General features: G+C 67.1%; 2 protein-coding genes across 2 annotated transcripts; one reads left to right on the forward strand and one right to left on the reverse strand.

The window, feature by feature from the left end:
- The first annotated feature begins 380 nt into the window (after positions 1-380).
- On the forward strand, positions 381-6,626 carry LOC125628061 (gap junction delta-2 protein-like). Its single transcript, XM_048832795.2, has 2 exons — positions 381-514; positions 5,423-6,626. The coding sequence occupies exons 1-2, from the start codon at positions 444-446 to the stop codon at positions 6,234-6,236; spliced, it is 885 nt and encodes a 294-aa protein (XP_048688752.2). The 5' UTR covers positions 381-443; the 3' UTR covers positions 6,237-6,626.
- Positions 6,627-9,247: 2,621 nt separating this feature from the next.
- Positions 9,248-19,068, reverse strand: NOP53 (NOP53 ribosome biogenesis factor). Its single transcript, XM_048832794.2, has 13 exons — positions 18,834-19,068; positions 17,527-17,591; positions 16,267-16,351; positions 15,670-15,881; positions 14,609-14,679; positions 14,405-14,500; positions 13,989-14,093; positions 13,051-13,224; positions 11,962-12,137; positions 11,437-11,503; positions 10,092-10,168; positions 9,557-9,613; positions 9,248-9,317 (listed from the first exon to the last, which is right to left on the reverse strand). The coding sequence occupies exons 1-13, from the start codon at positions 19,049-19,051 to the stop codon at positions 9,311-9,313; spliced, it is 1,410 nt and encodes a 469-aa protein (XP_048688751.2). The 5' UTR covers positions 19,052-19,068; the 3' UTR covers positions 9,248-9,310.
- Between the last annotated feature and the right edge of the window lie 661 nt (positions 19,069-19,729).

Here is a 19,729-nt window from a genome sequence, read left to right on the forward strand (position 1 = left end):
TGTGTGATGGGGGGTGTGTGGTTGCAGTGTGTGTGTGTGTGTGATGGGGGGTGTGTGGTTGCAGTGTGTGTGTGTGTGTGTGTGTGATGGGGGTGTGTGGTTGCAGTGTGTGTGTGTGTGTGTGTGTGTGTGATGGGGGGGGGTGTTTGTGCCTCGGAGCCTTCACACGGCGCTGCCCCGCAGGGATCGATCCCACGTCCCTTCGGCCGCCGGCCGCCCCGCGCCCCCGCGCCCCCCCGCCGGGCTCCCGCTCGTCCCGCTCCGGGGGGGCCGCGCTCACCCCGCCGCCTCCCGCCCCGGCCTCCTCGGCAGCGGCGCAGGTGGCCGCGCGCGGCGGGCGCGCCCCAGCCCCGCTCCCATGGGCCGGGCTGCCCGGCGCGGGCCCGGACGCCGGGGTCCCCGCCGCTGACGGGGCCGGGGGAGCGGCCCGGGGTCCCGGCGCGATGGGCGAGTGGACGATCCTGGAGAGGCTGCTGGAGGCCGCGGTGCAGCAGCACTCGACGATGATCGGCAGGTGCGCGCGGCGGGGGGGGCCCGGGGGGGCGCGGGGGGGCGGGTCCCGTGCACCCTCCGGCTCTGGGCGGGGCGGGGGGGGTCTGACCCCGTGCACCCTCCGGCTCTGGGGGGGGGGGGGTCTGGTCCCGTGCACCCTCCGGCTCGGGGGGGGGTCTGACCCCGTGCACCCTCCGGCTCTGGGGGGGGGGGGGTCTGGTCCCGTGCACCCTCCGGCTCTGGTGGGGGGGGTCTGGTCCCGTGCACCCTCCGGCTCGGGGGGGGGTCTGACCCCGTGCACCCTCCGGCTCTGGGGGGGGGGGGGGGTCTGGTCCCGTGCACCCTCCGGCTCTGTGGGGGGGGGTCTGGTCCCGTGTACCCTCCGGCTCGGGTGGGGGTCTGACCCCGTGCACCCTCCGGCTCTGGGGGGGGGGGGTCTGAGCCCGTGCACCCTCCGGCTCTGGGCGGGGCGGGGGGGGTCTGACCCCGTGCACCCTCCGGCTCTGGAGGGGGGGGGGGTCTGACCCCGTGCACCCTCCGGCTCTGGAGCGGCCGCTGGCCACAGGGGAGCCGGGGGGCACATGCACCCTCCCTGGGGGGCTGGAAGAGTTTGTGTCGTGGGGGTGCCGAGGGGGGTTTGTGTCGCGGGGGGGGGCACTGGCCCCTTGCAAGGAGCTGGGGCCAGGGTTGCCAGCTGTAGCAGCAGGAGAGGCACGTGCCCAGATTACCCGCCGGGAGAGCCCAGTGGGTCTGATGGTTAGAGCAGGATGCTGGGGTTCTGGAGTGGGCGGGGAGCCAGGACTCCTGGGTTCTCTCCCAGCTCTGGCAGGGGAGCAGGGCTAGTGGTTAGAGCCGGGGGGACTGGAGGCAGGATCCAGGTTCTACTCCGGACACAGCCTTCCCGAGTGATCTTTAGCAAGTCCCATCCCCTCATCCTGCCTCAGTTTCCCCCTCTGTAGAATGCGGGTTCGGCCCCGGATCTACGGGATGGGGGGTTTGCAGACTGCGTGCTGTGGGATCCCGGCCGGGGGAGGTGCTATCCGCGTGAGGAGCAAACCCAGCACCCACCCTGCACTGCGGTGGGGGGGGTGTGTGTGGATATGGGGCGATGTGTGGGGGGGGCGCCAGGGGCCCTGTTCCGACCCGGCAACCCCTCTGCCAGGTGGCAATGAAGGAGCCGGTAGCTGCCCTCCCCGCGGGGCTGCGGATCAGTGCCGGGGGAACCAGCCAGCTGCTCGCGCTCGCTGTCCCCTCCCTGCCCGCAGGCCCCGGGGCAGATGCGCCAGCCTGACCCTAGAGGTCAGCCAGGGAAAACGGGGGGGGGGAGCAACCTCCAGCTCTGGCACAAAGCCACCAAGGCAGTGGGGCCGGGAGGAGGCTGCACTGGGGGGCGGAGGGGGCAGCTCTGGACGGGGAAGGGGCAGAGGGGACGGGCGGAGCTGGGCGCTCAGTGCCAGGACAAGCAGGGCGGGAGGAGAGAGGGACAGGGGAGGATGGACGGATGGTGGGGGACGCTGACTCCAGGCTGTGAGATTCCTGGGGGCACCCGTCTCATGTCGGGGGGGCCGTTTCCCAGCAGGGACTGACCCCCGTGTCAGGATCACGCTGTCGGGTCTGGTCCCCGGCTCTGGTTGGCTGCATGTTCCGGACCCTGTTGGCAGGCTGGGAACCCCGGCTGGGCCCATACGGTGTTTTCGGGCCCCTCGGCCCAGCGAAGCGGGATCGGGGCCGAGATGAGCAGGAGGGCTCGGATGCGGAGGGGTTCCCGAGCGGGACACAGCGGGGTGGGGCCTTGAGGGCCCAGACCCCAGCCTCACTCCCCACCCTACGGTTCCCAGCTGATGCTCGCGGGCGGCCCGGCGGGTTTGGCCTCGGGGCAGGACAAGCGGCCTCCGGATCAGAGAGGACATGAGCAGCCCAGGGGTCCCCTGGCATGTGCTGCAACAACCCGTCATCCCAGCTTGCGGGGCATCGGGGGGGGGGGGCGCCACGCAGACCCCCGGCTGAGACCAGGGGGGCCCCTGTCACGCCACACAGACCCCCGGCCGAGACAGGCCCTGCTCGTCACCGGTCAGCATCACCTGCGGTGAGCGATCTCCTGCCCGCTCTGGGGATTAGCTCTGATCTCCTGCGGAGCCGTCCCACCCCGCGGACCCCTCGCTCCCGGAGCCGCAGCCTCCTCTTGGGGACTCAGCCCTCTGGCCGGCTGTCTCCGGGGTTCCCCCTTCCCGGGGGGGTATCAGAATCCCACCGGCAGGGGAGCCTGGGTCTTCCCTGCAGCCTCCTTCGGCTGCCAGCTCCCTGGCTTTACACAGGCCCCTCCCGACGCCTCCCCAGCTGCGCCTCCTGGCTGATTAATCAATCCCTGCTCCCTGGCGCCTCCTAGTGGACCCTCTCAGCGGCAGTGTGGGGCATACGCCCCATCCTCCTGCCCCATAGCCCTCCCCGCCCAGGTAGACCGAGGAGGGATTGTTCTACCCATTTTACGGCTGGGGAAACTGAGGCACAGAGCTTGGGCGAGCCGCCCGAGGTGACTCGGGGGGTCTGTGGCAGCTCTGGGAATGGAAGCCAGGCCTCGTGCGCTCCACCCCACCACCAGGCACAGCCCTGATGCCCGGCCGTCCGGTAACGCTGCCCTGGGCAGCGCTCAGTTCCTCTCCACTGGGTCCAGGGCTGGGCCGTGGGGGCAGGTTGGAGTGGGGTGCAGCAGGTGGCCCCAGCCTGCGTCAGGGCAGAATCCAGCGCATGGCGTCTGGCAGGGGCCCGGTGGGGGCCCGTCGCCCAGAGTCACTGGGCTGGTGAAGGCCCTGGGGGCTTTACTGCAGGGAGGGAGGGGCCCACATGTGAGCCTATGCCCATCATCTGACTCATCAGCTTCCATTAAAGGGCCCCTGGGCATGGTGTATTGTGCGGGAGTGGGGTCTAGTGGTTAGAGCAGGGGAGCTGAGAGCCAGGACTCCTGGGTTCCATCCCCAACTCTGTGACTATGTTCCTGGGTGGCCTTGTGGAAACCCCTGACTCAATTTCCCTCTCTGTACTATGGGTCTAGCAGGTTCGTCTTTCAGGGGCTGCGAGGATCGATCCCCTGACAGGCGTGAGGCTCTCATTCCAGGCAGGGCCCTAGGCAGCTGGGGCGGTGGGGATATGGTGGACCAGCTCTCCTGCGGGTCAGTGGCCCAGAAGGGCACGGCCGTGGGGTTAATGCCCTGGGACTCTGGGCTCTAATCCCTGCTCTGCCCTGATTCCCTGGGCAAGTCGCTGCATCGCTCTGGGCCTCAGTTTCCCCAGCTGTAATGTGGGAGAAAAATCTGCCCTTTGCTCAGATGGTGAGTTCTTTGGGGCAAGGACTGTTTCCTGCTGGGTCTGCGATGCCCAGCCCGACGGGGCCCTGATCTTGGCCGGGGTCTGGGCAGCACCCGGCCCTACGGGGCCCTGGTCTTTGCCGGGGTCTGGGCAGCGCCCGGCCCAAGGGGGGGGCCGGTTCTGGTGGAGCACGCCCGGTGTTTCATTGCCAGCCCCCTGGGTGAGATTGTGACCGGTGCCGAGGGAGGAGAGACAGGCGGGGCCGCTGCCCCATCACTGAGGCCAGGAGGATGCTGGTTTCAGCCCTGTGGGGTTTGCGTGTGCTCCCCCTGACCCCCCGGCTGGTGGGCATGTGGAGGGGGTGTCTCTGGCCCCACCGATTCAGATCCTGGGGTGGGCTTTGTCTTCCTGACGGAGTTAACCCCTCGCCTGCTGGGGTTTGCTGGCTGCGGCGCTCCACCCCAGAGGTAGCTGCATTCTAAGGGTGCAGGGTTGGGCGTGAAAGGCCCCAGGGAAAGCCACCGAGCGTCCTAGCTCCCAGCACCGCCCTGCTCTAACCACTAGACCCCCCTCCCCTCCTCTCCTCGAGCTGGGATAGAACCCAGGAGTCCTGACTCCCTTCCCCTGAATGTAGCTCCCACAGTCTTGCCAACCTGCAAAGATCAGCGATCCTGTCTCAGACCCCCCAAGACAGAAGAGATTTTTGAAATGCCGCCAGGAGCTTGGGGTGACTGGTGATGGGTGAATGCCCCCTGCCCAGCCCTGGAGGGCTTGGGGGGGAAGGGGGCTAGTGTTGTCCCCTCACCCAGCTTTATTGGGTTGGGGGATTGTGAACCCCGCTGCTGGAGCTGTCATCCCCACCCAACCCAGCCCTTGATTCTCCCCTGCCTCCAGCAATTCGGGCCCACTTCAATTCACTCCCCTGCCCCATGAGTTCTGCCCCACCCCCGCCTCCTGGCGTTCTTCACCCCCCTCCCCCCACGTGACAGGCATGGGGCAGCAGCTCCCCAATGGGGGGCAACAGGGCCCCCCCGTTAGCACAGCTGGGCTGTGTAGAGGAGGCCGGGCTGCTGGCTTTAATCACCCGGCGCTGCTAAACTTTCTGGTGCTCCGGAGTCACCCCCAGCTGTTTATCCCCAAACATTATAGAGACCCTGCCCCCCCCCCCCCACCTCTGGGGCAAGAGATCTGGTGGGCAGGGGCTGTAAATATTGAGGGAATTTAATGCACTGGATGGGAGATGAGTGAGCATCAGGCATCCCATTATACAGAGCGGGAAACTGAGGCACAGAGGGGTCGGGGGGGAGAAAGGACTTTGGCCAGAGATTTTACAGCAAGAGAACGACAGAGCTAGGAATAGGACTCAGGAGTCCTGGAGCCCAGATCCCCCCTTCTCTAACCACTAGCCACCAGTGCCCTTTTGGAGACCGGGCTAAAACCCAGGAGTCCTGACTCCCAGCCTCCCCCGCTCTAACCACTAGACCCCACTCCCCTCCCAGCACTGGGGAAAGAACCCAGGCCTCCTGCCTGCCACGAACTCCCCCCGCAGCCTGGGCTCCCGGCGGAGTGGGGCCTGCTCCCCTCGCCACGCCCAGCTGGGTCCCTCCCCCCGCCCCCCCCCCCGCAGGATCCTGCTGACGGTGGTCGTCATCTTCCGGATCCTGATCGTGGCCATCGTGGGCGAGACGGTGTACGAGGACGAGCAGACCATGTTCACGTGCAACACCCTGCAGCCCGGCTGCAACCAGGCCTGCTACGACAAGGCCTTCCCCATCTCCCACATCCGCTACTGGGTCTTCCAGATCATCCTGGTCTGCACGCCCAGCCTCTGCTTCATCACCTACTCGCTCCACCAGTCGGCCAAGCAGCGGGACCGGCGCTATTCCTTCCTCCACCCGCTGCTGGAGAAGGACGCCCGGAAGGCGCGGAGCGTCAACGGGATCCTGGTGCACAACCCCGAGGGCTCGGCCAAGGAGGAGCCCGCCTGCCTGCAGGTCAAGGAGCTGCCCAGCGCCCCCCGGCGGCCGCCCAAGAGCGCCAAGGTCAAGCGGCAGGAGGGCATCTCCCGCTTCTACATCATCCAGGTGGTCTTCCGCAACGCGCTGGAGATCGGCTTCCTGGCGGGCCAGTACGTCCTGTACGGCTTCCACGTGCCGGCCACCTTCGGGTGCGACCGCTACCCCTGCGTCAAGGAGGTGGAGTGCTACGTCTCCCGGCCCACCGAGAAGACCGTCTTCCTGCTCTTCATGTTCGCCGTGAGCGGGATCTGCGTGCTGCTCAACCTGGCCGAGCTCAACCACCTGGGCTGGCGCAAGATCCGGACGGCCGTGCGGGGCGTGCAGGCCCGGCGCAAGTCGGTCTGCGAGGGGCGCAAGAAGGACCCGGCGGCCCCGGCGCCATCGCTGGGCCGGACCCAGTCCAGCGAGTCCGCCTACGTCTGAGCCCCGGGGCCGGCCGCTTTCCAGTGCGAACGCCGGCGGGGGCCTCTCGCGCCGCGCCCCCTCGGGGGCGGGGGGGGGGCCGCAGGTTTGCTGCAAGGGCTGAATGGGAGACATGGGACCCCCCCCCCCGATCCAGCCTGGGGAAGCTCCCAGCCATTTTAAAAAAACAAAAGTTATTTATTGTTCCTCGGAGTCTTCCAACATGGTGCAAGCTGGGGGGAGGGTTCCTGGAACTTGTCCCCCCCCCCGCCCCCATCAGCCTTTTCCAGCCCTGGGATCAGCCAGGGGTGGGGGGGGGGCTGGTTGTGTTTCTGCAGGGAGAAGGGGCGGGCAGATCACGGCTCCTGGCTTTTTCTCAGCCCTTGGGCTGGAAATAAAAAAGGAAACCGATGAGCAGATGCAGTTTTTAATCATTCGGAAATAAGCTGGGTGGTAGATGGGGCTGGGCTGCAGGGAGCAAGGGGGGGGCTCTCCCCTGGCAGTCCGGCCTGGCCCGTCTCACTTGCAGGGGGGCAGGGGGACACTGGCTGCAGAGAAACGGGGCAAAGTGTCCCTGGGTGGACAGCTCCCTGCCGCCAGCACCCCCCCTCCCCAGAGACGGGGAGCTTGTGGCTGGGAGATGGGACTGCAAAGGGGGCAGTCCTGTCCCCCCCCAATCCCATCGGCCCTGCCTGCCTGGCTGGGGGAGGTGCCAGGGGCTGGTTCTGGCTCAGCGCCCACTGCCAGTCCCAGTAACCCCCCGCCCCATTGGGATTTCAGCCCTTAAGCTGCTCTGGGCTGTGACCATCTGGCCATATCCCCTCCCTCCCTGGGCACTTTGCATGGGGGGGGAGAACCAGCCCCTGTAGATAATGGTCTGGCCATTTGCCAGCACTGATCTCAAAGCACTGTGAGGGCTGCAGTCTCCTGCTGCCCCCCCCCCCCCGCCATGTTAACATCATCCCCATTTACAGAGAGGGGGCAAGACATGGCCAAGATCACCCAGCAGGGCCAGGGATAGAAACCAGGCATCCTAGTTCCCAGCCCACCCCCCCCAACCCTGAGAGACCCCTCCCCTCCCAGAGCTGGAGACAGAACCCAGGAGTCCTAGCTCCCAGCCCCCCTCCTAGCTCTGTGCCCTCCCTTTAATAATCCTCTCCCATCATCTCCCCCCCCCCACCCGGTACTTTCACCTTTTAAGCCCCTCACTGCCCTGAAGCTCCGGGTTGTTGAACAAAACCACCCCCCCCACGTGGCTCAGCCCCAGGGGGTGGGGGGGGGGAGAGAAAGGGGCCCAAAGGGGAACAACACCCTAGTGACTCCTGTGTGAGCCCAGCACGGACCCCCAGCCGCCCCGTGACAGCCCCATGCATTAAAACCGTGACCCCTCCCCGTGGCCAGCACCCGGCCCCCACTGGGGGCAGATGGTGGGTGACGCCTGGGGGTGGGAGGAGGGATGAAGGGAGGGACAGCTGGCGGGGGGGGGGGGGCAGTGGGTAGAAATCCCATGAGGACTGGAGGCAGAAGGGGGAGGTGAGGGCAGGGGTGACCAGGCCACAGCCCCCTCCCAGGCCCAGAAGGGGGGGGGGCAAAGGCAGATGCAGCCAGCCAGATGGGTGGTCCCAGCACCTGCCCCCATTGAGATCCCACAGTGCCCCTTGTGCTGGGATCACAGGGGTGGGGGGGAAGCACCAGGTGAGCAGGGGACCTGGCCCTCTGGCAACAGCATCCCCCCCTGCCCCCCTTCGTTAGCACCAAGGAGGTGACACCTCGTTCCCGGTCACACCTCTATTAACAGAGCATGGGAAGAGCAGGGCACCAGGAAGCGGGGGAGGAGCTGGGAGCCAGGACTCCTGGGTTCTCTCCCAGCTCTGGGAGGGGAGTGGGGTGTAATGGTTAGAGCTGGGGGTGGGGAGTGGCTGGGAGCCAGGATTCCTGAGTTCAGTTCCCCTCACCTCTTTCCTGATCTGTGCACTTGGCCAGGACACAAATGGCCCCCTCTGGCATCTGAGTGTCCCACAGTCCCCCCCCGGCAGCAGGAGAACGTCCTCCCTCCTCAGCCCCCCAGCCCAGGGGGAGCCACCCCACGCAGGAACAAGACCCCGAGCCTGCCAGGCCTCCTGGGCTCCGCACTGGTGCATGGAGCTTTGTCCCCCGACTCCAGGGGTCCCCACCCCACAGCCGCGCCGACCCATGCCCAGAGCATGAGGGCTGCCCAGCGTTGGGTGGGGTGAGATGGGCCTAGAGGCAGAGCAGGGCCTAGCACCCAGTGGGTCGCCAGGCCAGCTGAGAGCCAAACCAGGCTGGGGCTGTTTTGATTTCGGAGACAGCCGGGAGGAGGCCGCAGCCCACGACAGCGAAACTGCATTAGGTGGCCTGAATTATGCATGGGAGCCGGGACGCCGCATCAGCACATCCCCCAGAGCCAGCCGCTGCGGGCGCCAGGAGGGGAGCTGCTGGCCAGGCAGAGTCCCTCACCCGTGTGGGGGGGCAGGGTCACCCCTGGGCAGCAACAGACCCACCAAAGCTAGAAATCTTCACCCACCGTCCCCTGGCCAGGAGAGGGCCCCAGCTCCACGAAGCAGACTGGTAACGTGATGGGGGAAACTGAGGCAGAAAGCCAGTGAGGATGGAGGACTCCCTGACAGCCAGGACTCCTGGGTTCTCAGGGGAGGCCCAACAGCACTGGAGCTGGGCCAGAAGGGTCCACTCAGCAGCAGAGCCAGGGAGAGGACCCCGGAGTCCTGGCTCCCAGCCCCCACCCCCTTCCCAGAGGTGCTGGCCAGGAAGGGCAGAGAGGAGCTGGCTGGCAGATGCCGCGGTAGAAGCTGTGAGCCAAGCTGGCATCCCCAGCAGCTGGGGGGTGATGGGGGGTGGGGGGGAAGATACTGTCCTGAATAGAAGCCAGATGTTGCTAAACCATGCACATCAAATCACAGCGCTGCGCCCTGCAAACGCCAGCCCCGTGGAGGGGATTTGGGGCAGGACGCGGGGGGTGCTAGGGGGCCGTGCAGGAAACGAGGAGCTGGAGCGACAGGAGATGCCCAGGGCTTTAATCCGATGGTCGGTACAAACGGCCGGCGCTGGGGACAGTGCTACAATCTGCAAGGCAAAGCAGAGGGCGGTTAGGGGGCTCGGCCGCGGGTGGGGGGCAGGAACGGGGCATTCAGGGAATCTGCTGCTGGTGAAATCCCAGAGACCGAACTCTTTATCCTCAGAAGAGGGTGTAACCCCAGGGGGAGGGGCCAGCACCGGTCCCATGCACCCTGCTAGACCGGGCATGCCCCCCCTCATCCCCCACTGCCCCAGCCCGTGGGTCCCCCCCGGAACCTCCTACTTACGTGACTTCGCGGAAGGCCCTCTTCTCCACGTACTTCAAACGGTATTTCCTCTTGAACCTGGTGGGGGGGCCAGTGGAGAAAGGGGGGGTTAGATCCCAGCCACAACGAATGGGGTACAGGCCCCTCAAATAAACCCACCAACCAGGGGGAGGGACTCAGGATGAGCCCTGCCTGATCCTCCCCCGCCCCCTCTGCTCCCCAGAGCCCTGGAACACCCCCCACCCCACCCCATGCCGGAGCCTGATTTGGGAACCTATGGGGGAGGGGGATGGGTTGGGGGAGCCTGCGCCCCCCCCTCTTCCAGTGCTGGGTCCAGCACCTCAATGAACCGCTTATGGCTAGCGATGCCCACCCTGCCCGAACCGTCCCAGGGCGTCAGCCCTGCCCCACCCCAGCTAAGGGGCAGAGACCCCTTCCCCCCCGCCCAGAGCACACGTGGGTCGGGATTCTCCTGCCAACCTCCCCCCTGGCAGAGCAGGCACAGGCTGCCCGGGGCCGTGGGGCCCCCCAGGCCTGCGCGGGGGCCCCCACTCACTTGGCTCGCTCCCTGGGCTCGATCAGGTTTCTCTTCTGCAGGCTCTTGAAGCGGTCACGTAGGATGCTGCCCTCGGGCTGAGCGAGAGACGGGCAAAGCTGGTCAGAGCTGGGGGGTTCAGTCTGTGCTCTGGCTACGGGGAGGGGAATCTACTCGCTCCCATTTACCAGCCGCCCCTCACCCCGGCCTCAGATCTCAGCGCTGGGCTGGGACGCCCCAGCCCCAACTCTGCAGAGACCCCCTCACTGAGCTTCAAGAGGCAGCGCGTGTGGGGGGACGGGAGTGACGGACAGGGGACCCTCAGAGCAGCCAGACGGGGAGACCGAGGCAGCAGATGGCCCCCCGGAAGAATTAGAGTGCTAAGCTGCCGCCCCCATCAGCCCCATCCCTGCCCTGGGGGGCAGCTGGGACCACCCCACAGCTGGGAGGCTGCAGCCCCCTCTCCCACTGCCCCAGACTGGGGGGGCCCCACAGGGCAGAGAGGAAGCCGGTTCCTGTCCCACCATCAGCTGAGGCCCGCAAGCTACACCTGGCGAACGAGAGCGGGGGACGCTGCACCCTGGGCACCCGCTGGGGGCATGGGTGGGGCCCCCCGGGTTGCAAAAGTATTGCACAGGAGGGCAGTGGTAGAGACAGAGCAAGGAGGGGGTGCAGAGGTGGGGGAACGGGGGGCCACAGGGGTCTCTAGACCCTGCAGCAGCTCCCAGACTTGCCCAGCAGCGTCAGGCCTCGGCACGGCGCCGGCTGGGTGAAATCCCAGCCCGGGATCTGTGCCGGGGCCCGCAGGTGCAGGCACGGACATGGAATTAAGGCAGAGGAATGTGGCCACGGGGGGGGGGGGGGGGAGAGCTGCTGCCATGTTTACGGGGGCATCCGTAGGCACCCCTCATTGGACTACGGGCTATAAACTCTCATGCTCCAGGGCAGGGGGCAGCTGCCAGCCACGAGGGTCAGGCAGGATTTGCCTCTGCAGGCAGGTTATCCCATAATCATGCACGGGGGGGGGGGCGCACGTGGCACCGGCCCCTGTTGGAGGCTGGGACACCGACGGGAGGCGGTGCCCGCTGCCGATTGGGTGGCTGGCCTGTCTGTCGGTGCGCACAGGACGAGAAGGAGGCTACATCTGGTGCCCTCAGTCCCCAGGTCCTTCCCCACTGGGCAGGGCCCGGGAAAACCCCGGGTGACCTTCACATTCCCAGCATGCACTGCTGCGAATCCTCCTAGCGCAAGGATGGGTCTCATCACGGGGCACCAGTGTCGGCTCCGCCCCCCGAAACACCGACCCCCCGGGGGCACCCAGGGCAGCCCTGGCTCCAGGGAGATGGCCGCTGGTGCACGCGCCCACCTTGAGCGTCCGCAGGGACTCGGCCAGCTCCGTGCTCAGCTGCACCTCCAGGTCGGGGTCTTCGTACCTGCCGGAGAGAGACCCCGGGGGTGGGGGGAGGGTTAGAAGAGGAGCAGCCCCCCCACATGCTTGCCCTGAAAACAGAGCCCCTCCCCCAGCCAGAAACAGCCCCCGCCGGAGCCCCCTTTATGTGGCAGCCCCCTGCGCCCACTTCACCCCAGGGCCCCCTCTGTACCCTGCTCAGCACCCCCAGTTCCCAGCGCCTCCTTCCTCCCCAGGCCCAGCACCCCCAGCTCCCTGCATCCCCTTTACACCAGCACCCCTAGTTCCCGGCCCCCCCAGCTCCCTGTTGTACCTCTGTACTGCACCCCCCCCTTCAGCCATCCCGTCACTCCCCAGTTACAGCCTGCTCCCCTCCCGGGTCCCCAGGGGTCGGGCACCCGGGAAATCGCCCCCCGCCCCCACCCAGGAGAGTCGTGCCCATGGGCCCGCCGCGCTCAGAGGGACAGGCCCCTCGCTGCTCACTTGAGCCTGCCCAGCCGCCGGGGCTTGGTGGCCTCGGCCCGTCTCTTCGCCAGCCGCACCCGCCTCCGGCACGCCAGCTCGGCCTCGCGCCACTTCACCTGCAGCCGGATGGAGCGGAGCTGGAAGAGCTCCTGCCGCCGGCACCGTGCCGCCTTCTCGCCCAGCCGCCGGGCCGCCTGCAGGGACCGAGTGGGTCAGATCCGGCGGGGCGCTGCCCCTCACCCCCTGGCAACGGCCCCCACAGCCTGGCCCTACCCGCCCGCTCTAACCACTGGGCCCTACTCCCCTGCCCGAGCTGGGAGAGAACCCAGGAGTCCTGCTCCCAGCCCTGCCCTGCTCTAAGCACTGGACCCCACTCCCCTCCCTGAGCTGGGAGAGAACCCAGGAGTCCTGCTCCCAGCCCTACCCTGCTCTAACCACTAGCCCCCACTCCCCTCCCTAAGATGGGAGAGAACCCAGGAGTCCTGCGCCCAGCCCTGCTCTAACCACTAGCCCCCACTCCCCTCCCTGAGCTGGGAGAGAACCCAGGAGTCCTGGATCACAGCCCCCCTGCTCCCCTCCCAGGGCTGAGGAGAGAACCCAGGAGTCCTGGCTCCTCCAGCCACCGGTGCTGCACCTTCCCATATCCAGCTCCTAACAACTGCCCCTCCCGGGCGCTCATTCCCTTGCCCCCCGCCCCCAGCGTGGGGCCCCAGCAGGGGGGTTGGAGCCAGCCCCCCCCCCCCCCCCGTTGGCTTTGGTGCTGAGCCGGCGCGGGGAGCAGATGGCACTGGCTGGGCGCAGCAGATGGCCCCACGCTGCCGCACCGAGAATGAAGCTCGCTCTGGCACGGGTCCCGGGAGGCTGCAGACAAGCTGCTTGTTACCCCGCCGCTTCTCAAGGGCGATCTGCAGACCCAGGGGGATCCCAGCATGGGGTAAGGGGGCCCTGGGGTGGCCCTAGACAATGGCAGGGGGGCTCGTCCCGGACACCCCGCCCCATGGGATCGTGGCCAGAGGGCACTGGCCAGCTGCATCAGCCGGTCACTATTGACTGGGTTTGGATTACCCATCCCCCCCACGCAAGCGGAAGCCAAGGGGAATTAGGCACCAGGAATTTGGCTTCCTTCTCCCTCCTGCGCTGCTGCTCCGTCTTCTTCTCGCGCAGGGGGGCCGGAGGTGGGGGGGCCCCGGGGGCCAGGGGCTCATCGGGCGCCTCTTCGTCACCCCCCTCATCTGCCGACTCCTCAAGCAGCCCCTCGCACTGCTCCCGGAAGGCCGTCTCCTGCAGGCAGAGCGAGCAACGGCCATGAGACAGGGACAGACACATAGGGCTCTGGCCCCACCGCCAGAAGGGGAGCAGGGCCCAGGGGTTAGAGTGGGGCTGGGGAGGGGGAAGGAGACAGGACTCCTGGGTTCTATTCAAGGAAACTTCATCACTGTTGCATGGGAGCTGCCCCAGCGGAGGCGGGGGGGAGGGGGGTTGATGTGCCCCACCGCTGCAAGGGGACATGGGCTGAAACACCCTAGTTCTTTAGGGAGCTTTGTGGGGGGGGATTCGCTTGACCCCGACCTGCCAAGGCTGCTGGACCCTGGGGGCGTTACGGGGTGGGGAACGTGGCACTCAGCGACTGGCACTGCTGGGCCTGCAGGGCATCCGGGGCCACCCGCAGTGAGTCGGGAAGGGCAGGGCCCCTCTCACGCCCTCCCCGGGCAGAGTCTGGGGGTTCCCTGGCACTGGGGTGGCATTACTGTCGGTGTCCTGCGGGCCAGCCCATCCTTTGAAAGCGATTCCCTACGAGGCTAAATATGGCGGGATCGGGTGGGGGGCGGGGAAGCCGCCAGCCAAGGACAGGGGGAGGGCTGGGCACGTGCCCCTGCACCTCCCGACTCCCAGGCTGGGGGGCAGGACTGGTGGGTTTGGCCATGTCCCCTCTCCACCCACAGCCTTGGGGGCCCCCGAGCCCCCCCAAGCTAGCTGGGCATTGCCTGCCCCCCAGCCCTGCAGGAAGGCTGCCCCCCAGGGGCTCCCGGCCGCCTGGCTCTCACCTGGGTGGGGGCCTCGGCCGCCGTGGGGAAACGCAGCTGCCTCTCCAGCTTCTCCTCGGCCTTCTGCCGCCGGAGCTCCACCTCATGGGCCTGGAGCAGCAGCGCCTGGGGGGAGACACGGGGGTCAGCGGGAACAGCCCCCCATTCACCCCCAGCTCAGCAGGGCCCTGGGACCCCCCCACGCACCCCCAGCTCAGCAGAGTTCTGGGACCCCCCCCCCACATAGCCCTCCCCCCAGCCCTAATCACCATAGGGCAGGAAAGCTGCCCCCCAAGTCCAGAGTGGGGCCACAAATCCCGCCCCCACGGCTGCTCCAGTCCCAGCATGCACTGCTGCAAATGCTCCGAGAGCAGGCTGAGCCGGGGCGTGTGTGGTGGCATGGGGGGGCTCAGCCAGGGCACCCCCCTGCCCCCTACCTGGTGGGCTTGGAACGTGGGGTTGTAGGACCCCCCGGCGGGGATGACTTCCACGGCCGGCAGCTCCGACGGCTTCTTCTCCAGCCTGGCGGGGCGCTGAGGAGAGAACGCGGGTGAGCCGGGAGGGAAGGGCCTGGCGCCCCGCGCACGGCACCATGTGTCCAGGGGGTCCGTGCCCACCCCCCGCAGGGACCCAGCACTCACCCGCACTCTCTGCTTCTTGGTCTGCTCCAGGAACCAGGCGTCCTGCCCGGCCAGCGGCCGGTCGAGCGGGTCTGCCGGGAGAGTGGCACTGTTACCACCAGCCCCACAACGGTACCACCCACGGAGACGGCGGGGCCTAGGGGTCAGAGCGGGGGGCACCAGGATGCCTGGGTTCTGTGTTGTTTAGTGGTTAGAGGAGAGGCTGGGGACAGAGCCAGGACTCCGGGGTTCTACTCCCAGCCTATGGCAGTGGGGTAGGGTAGAGCGGTGGGGTGGGGGGGGCTGGGAGCCAGGACACCTGGGTTCTATCCTAGCTCTGGGAGGGGAGTGGGGTCTAGTGGGTTGGGGGAAGGGGGGCTGGAAACCAGGACTCCTGGGCTCTAGCCCAGCTCTGGGAGTGGAGTCTAGTAGTTAATGCAGGGGGCAGCTGGGGTGACATCTCCTTCCCTAGGGGGAGCCGGGTCTGTAGCGTGCTTTGAGCTCAAGGAGATCCAGAGAGACCTGGGGCGGGGCCCCCATGCTCCCCTCCCGCGGTACTCACAGCTCTGATGAGCTCTGGGGAGCATTCCAGCCAGGCAAGGGACACGAGTCTAGGCCACTCGGGGCGATCAGGAGCAGCCCTCCAAGTATGGGGGGTGGCTCCATTTGTGCAGCGAGTTTCCTGGGTCTTGGACAAACCCCCAGCAAGCAGATGCCTGTAGCTGCCAGGCCTGGGCCCCAGTGGGAGCGCTGCGCAATGGAGGGCCCCCAGGTACAGAACAGAACCCCCCAACCCCACCCCACGGCTGCACCCTCTGCCACAGGCCAGAGTCAGCAGGGGGAGATCTCACAGCTCAGCGGTTGTGCTGAGCTTAGCCAAAGTCACCCCCAAAAAAGGGAAACCATGAATCTGGGCCGGCTTCAGGCTAGAACCCAGGAGCCCTGGCTCCCACCCCCCTATTCTAACCACTAGACCCCACTCCTCTCCCAGAGCTGGGGAGAGAACCCAGGCATCCTGGCTCCCAAACCCCATGCTCTAACCACTAGACTCCACTCCCCTGCCACAGAGGTTCCCTGCTTACTTGTGTCCGACCAGATGTCGTAGAAGTCCCCAGCCGGCTCGGGCCCCGCACCCTGGCCGCGTGCGGCCTCCGCTCTTGCTGGCCGCGCTTTCTGCAGCCGGGCCTGGAGTAGGCGCTGTTCTCTGGGCACCACGCCCCGCTCCGCCAGCTTCTCCCGCAGCTGCTGCTTCCGCTTCAGCTTCTTCCCGTTGGGGACCTGGTGGGCCAAAATGCTGCCAAGGGGAGTGAGACAGGATGAGGGCGGCTCAGGCCTCTGGGCCAGCAGGGGGCGCTTGGCCTCCCTCCGTGTGAGACCTACATCCCACTCCCCTCCCAGTGCCAGGGATAGAACCCAGGTGTCACGGCTCTCTGCCCCCAGGCTCTAATCCACTGGACCCCACTCCTCTTCCAAACCCAACACCCCAGTTCTGCATGGCTATTATCCCAGTTTTACCAATGGGGAAACTGAGGCACAGAGCCGTGCCCAAGGTCCCCCAGGCAGAGAACCACCCATGATCCCCGCAGGGACGGCTCCCTGGCACGCTTCCGTCTACACATGGGAGAGACGGGGAGCCACCGATACCATCCCACCAGCCCCGCCCCGGGCGGGACACTCACTCTTTGGGAGCAGGCACCTTGGAATCCGGCTGCAGGATGAGGTCTATTCGCAAGGGCTTCTCTTTGCCTTGGTTCAGCTTCCGGTCTGGGGCGAGGAGGGGAGAGACAGATGGACGGACGGCCACTCACTCTGCAGCACCCCGGAGACGCGAGGATGCCCCAAAAAGGGATGGCGTTGCCCCCGCCCCCCCGTCCCTGGGTATTGCATCGCCAAAGCCAGCAAGCGGCTCCCACCGCGTCCACACGGAATGGGACACGCCAACCGGGGTGTTTTTCCCCCCAACCCGGCTCTGGTCTCCCCCAAGCAGCTGGCGTGCATGGCACGGCTTCCGACAGGCACAGAGCCCAACGTGCCAGACGTAGCTCGAGCCGCAGGCCATGGCCCATCGTCTAGTCTGTCCCCCTGCGTAACCCGGGCCAGAGAATCCTCCCTGGAGCCTGCGTCTCATCAAACCCCGCCATTCCCTGGCACTCGCCGTCTGCCGAGTTGTCCCTCACAGCACTTTATTCGTTAGCGCCATTTTAACCACGGGGAAACTGAGGCACCGAGAAGGGGTCACCCAACAGCAGGGCTGGGACTAGAACCCAGGTGTCCCGACTCCTAGTCAAGTGCTCTACCCACTACGCCCAGCCCTTAGCTTGTGGTTGAGCTAGAGCATCCAGCCGCCCCCCACAGCTCCCTCCAAGCTGCTCCCCGGTTCGCTACGCATGACAAGCGATTCGCCTACCGACCCGTGGCAAGGCTTTCTGAAGCTGCTCGTGATTTGGAGGGGCCCCCTGATTCCAGATGTCTTAAGGGGCTTGATGTTCAGGCGGCGCTGAACCCCCCAGCTCTGCAATTCAGCCCCCCTCTAAGGCACCCCTCATTGGAGATCAGCGCCGGGCGCTGCATGCAGCCCCTGACCGTTACAGATGGGAAAACTGTACAGATGGGGAAACCGAGGCACACAGACACGGGGACCTGCTCAGGGGTAACCTGCTCAGGCAGTGGCCCAGCTGGGACTTGAACCCCAGGCCACCACGGAAAGCAGCTGCATCTCTGCCCAGGACTGGTCCCCCCACCCAAGTGGGACTCAGCCTTGCCCCCCAGGGACCCCCCCAAAGCAGCAGAACAGAAGCTAAGCCCCTCTGCTGAGGCAGACACTGGACTCCAAGGGAGCCCCCCACACTGGTTCTCCGACTGGGGGGTGGGGGGACGCTGCCCTTCTGCCCCAAAGTTCAGGGACCCCCACAGCACAGGTTAACTCCCCCCCCCCTCACCTTTCTCCTCACTCCCCGTGTCCAGGAAGAAGAGGCTCTCGTCCGGCTTCTCGGCCACCAGGCCCCTGGGGAGCAAAGGGGAGAGATGCCCCGTTACTCCCACACACTGGGGAAGGACCAAGGGAGCCCCGATGCGCTCAGCGGGTCCAAAATGCCCCCGCCCCCGTTCAGACTGTAAGTGCCCACCCACCTCACAGCTCCCCGTCCTCATCCCCGATTTCCCAAGGGTCCCCCATCAACTTTTCCCTTGCCAGTCCCCCATTTTCTCCTCCCCAAATTCTACCCAGGTCCACCCCTCTCTCTAGACCCTCCCCAGGTCTCCCCCTCTCCCCCCCGCTTCTGGGCCCTCTTGACACCCCTCCAGCCCTAACGCAGCAGCCCCCCCCCCCACAATTCACTCCATGAGGTCCTCTCTGCCCCCCCCCTCAGCACCTATGAGGATCCTCAAGGTCTCCCACCCGCCTTTGCCCCCAGTTTCTCCATCACCCCAACCCCCAAACCCATGAGATCTTCTCCAACCCCCAAGCTTCCCCGCTCCATGTAGCCTCCCTTCCCCTGACCCCTCCCAGGGTCCCCGCACATCCCCCACCAGCACCAATCATCCCCTCTCTTACAGGGCCCCCCAAAGCTCACCCCACAAGGCCTCCCCATGGCCCCCATACTCACCCCCAACCATCACTGTCTCCCCCCAGCCCCTCACCCCATCAGGGGCCGCCAATTCTCTTCCCTTCCCAGGGCCCCAACTTCCTCCCGCCTCTGCCCCAATGCCCCCAGCCTGCCCCCTTTCCCGCCCCCACCCCCCTCCGCTTTCTCCCCATACCCCCCCTCCCTGCCCAAGCCCTCCAGCCCCCACCTCTCCCATCCCCCCGGGCTCGCCCCCCCCCCCACCACCCGGGCTCCGCCCCCGGGCTCGCCCCCCCCCCACCACCCGGGCTCCGCCCCCGGGCTCGCCCCCCCCCCACCACCCGGGCTCCGCCCCCGGGCTCGCGCCCCCCCCCACCACCCGGGCTCCGCCCCCGGGCTCGCGCCCCCCCCCACCACCCGGGCTCCCGCCCCCCAGGCTCGCGCCCCCCCCCCGCCACCCGGGCTCCCGCCCCCCGGGCTCGCGCCCCCCCCCCCCCACCACCCGGGCTCGCGCCCCCCCCCCCCCACCACCCGGGCTCGCGCCCCCCCCCCCACCACCACCCGGGCTCCGCCCCCGGGCTCGCGCCCCCCCCCACCACCACCCGGGCTCCGCCCCCGGGCTCGCACCGCCCCCTCCCCCCGGGCTCGCGCCCCCCCCACCAGGCGCCCCCGCCGCCCCTCACCCGGCCGCGCGCTGCTGCAGCCCCACGTCCTCCAGGAAGGCCCCCAGCTCCCGGCCCAGCTGGGCCTCGGGCCCCCGCCATCGCTTCCAGCTCTTCTTCCGGTTGCGGCTGCCCCGGACCCGCCGCTTGCCGGGGGCGCCGGGATCGCGGGACCCGGCCCGGAAGCCCAGGAACCCGGAGGCGGCCGCACCGCCGCGAGTCTCCGAGGGCGCCGCCATCTTGGTAAAGGAAGGAAACGCCGGGCCGGAAGTGCCCGTTAAACTACTTCCGGCTGGCCCCGCCATTTTGGTATAGGAGAAAGAGGCAGGGCGCCGGCGGAGGGTTTTTATCAGCAGATTCCACACTCCCTCCATCAATAAATAAATAATAATTTAAAAAATCCCCGCCTCCTATGGCACCACCGCCCCCTCACCCGGACTACGGGGCGATTAATTTTTTGGTCGCTGGATTGGTATTGGAATCAGCAGATTCGATACCCCAACCCATTTCTGGGGCCGCTCAAGAGACCCGACAGGCTGCGCAGGGGGCAGATGTGGGGCTGGGGCCAGGAACATCTGGACTAGGGCGGGGAATAATGGGGCTGTCATTGCACCTCCCAGCCTGGTCCCCTTCCCAGTTACATGGGTATAAATCCAGTTTCACACCCCTCCCTACACTTCCCAGTGGGCATCCAGATTCCCGGGTGTAAATTCAGATTCACCCCCAGATTCCCTGGTGGGAATCCAGATTAATACCCCAGATTCCTGGGTGCAAATTCAGACCCCCCCCCCCCCCCCCACTCCGCGCATAGATTTCCCGTTGTAAATCCGTGTTCCGTTCTCAGTGTAAACGCAGAACAACTTCACAATGAACTCTCTGGTCAGCCACGAGGGGGCAGGACCACCCGACTCGTGCCG

The sequence above is a fragment of the Caretta caretta genome, chromosome 23 (assembly GCF_965140235.1).
Source record: "Caretta caretta isolate rCarCar2 chromosome 23, rCarCar1.hap1, whole genome shotgun sequence".
NCBI lineage: Eukaryota > Metazoa > Chordata > Testudines > Cheloniidae > Caretta > Caretta caretta.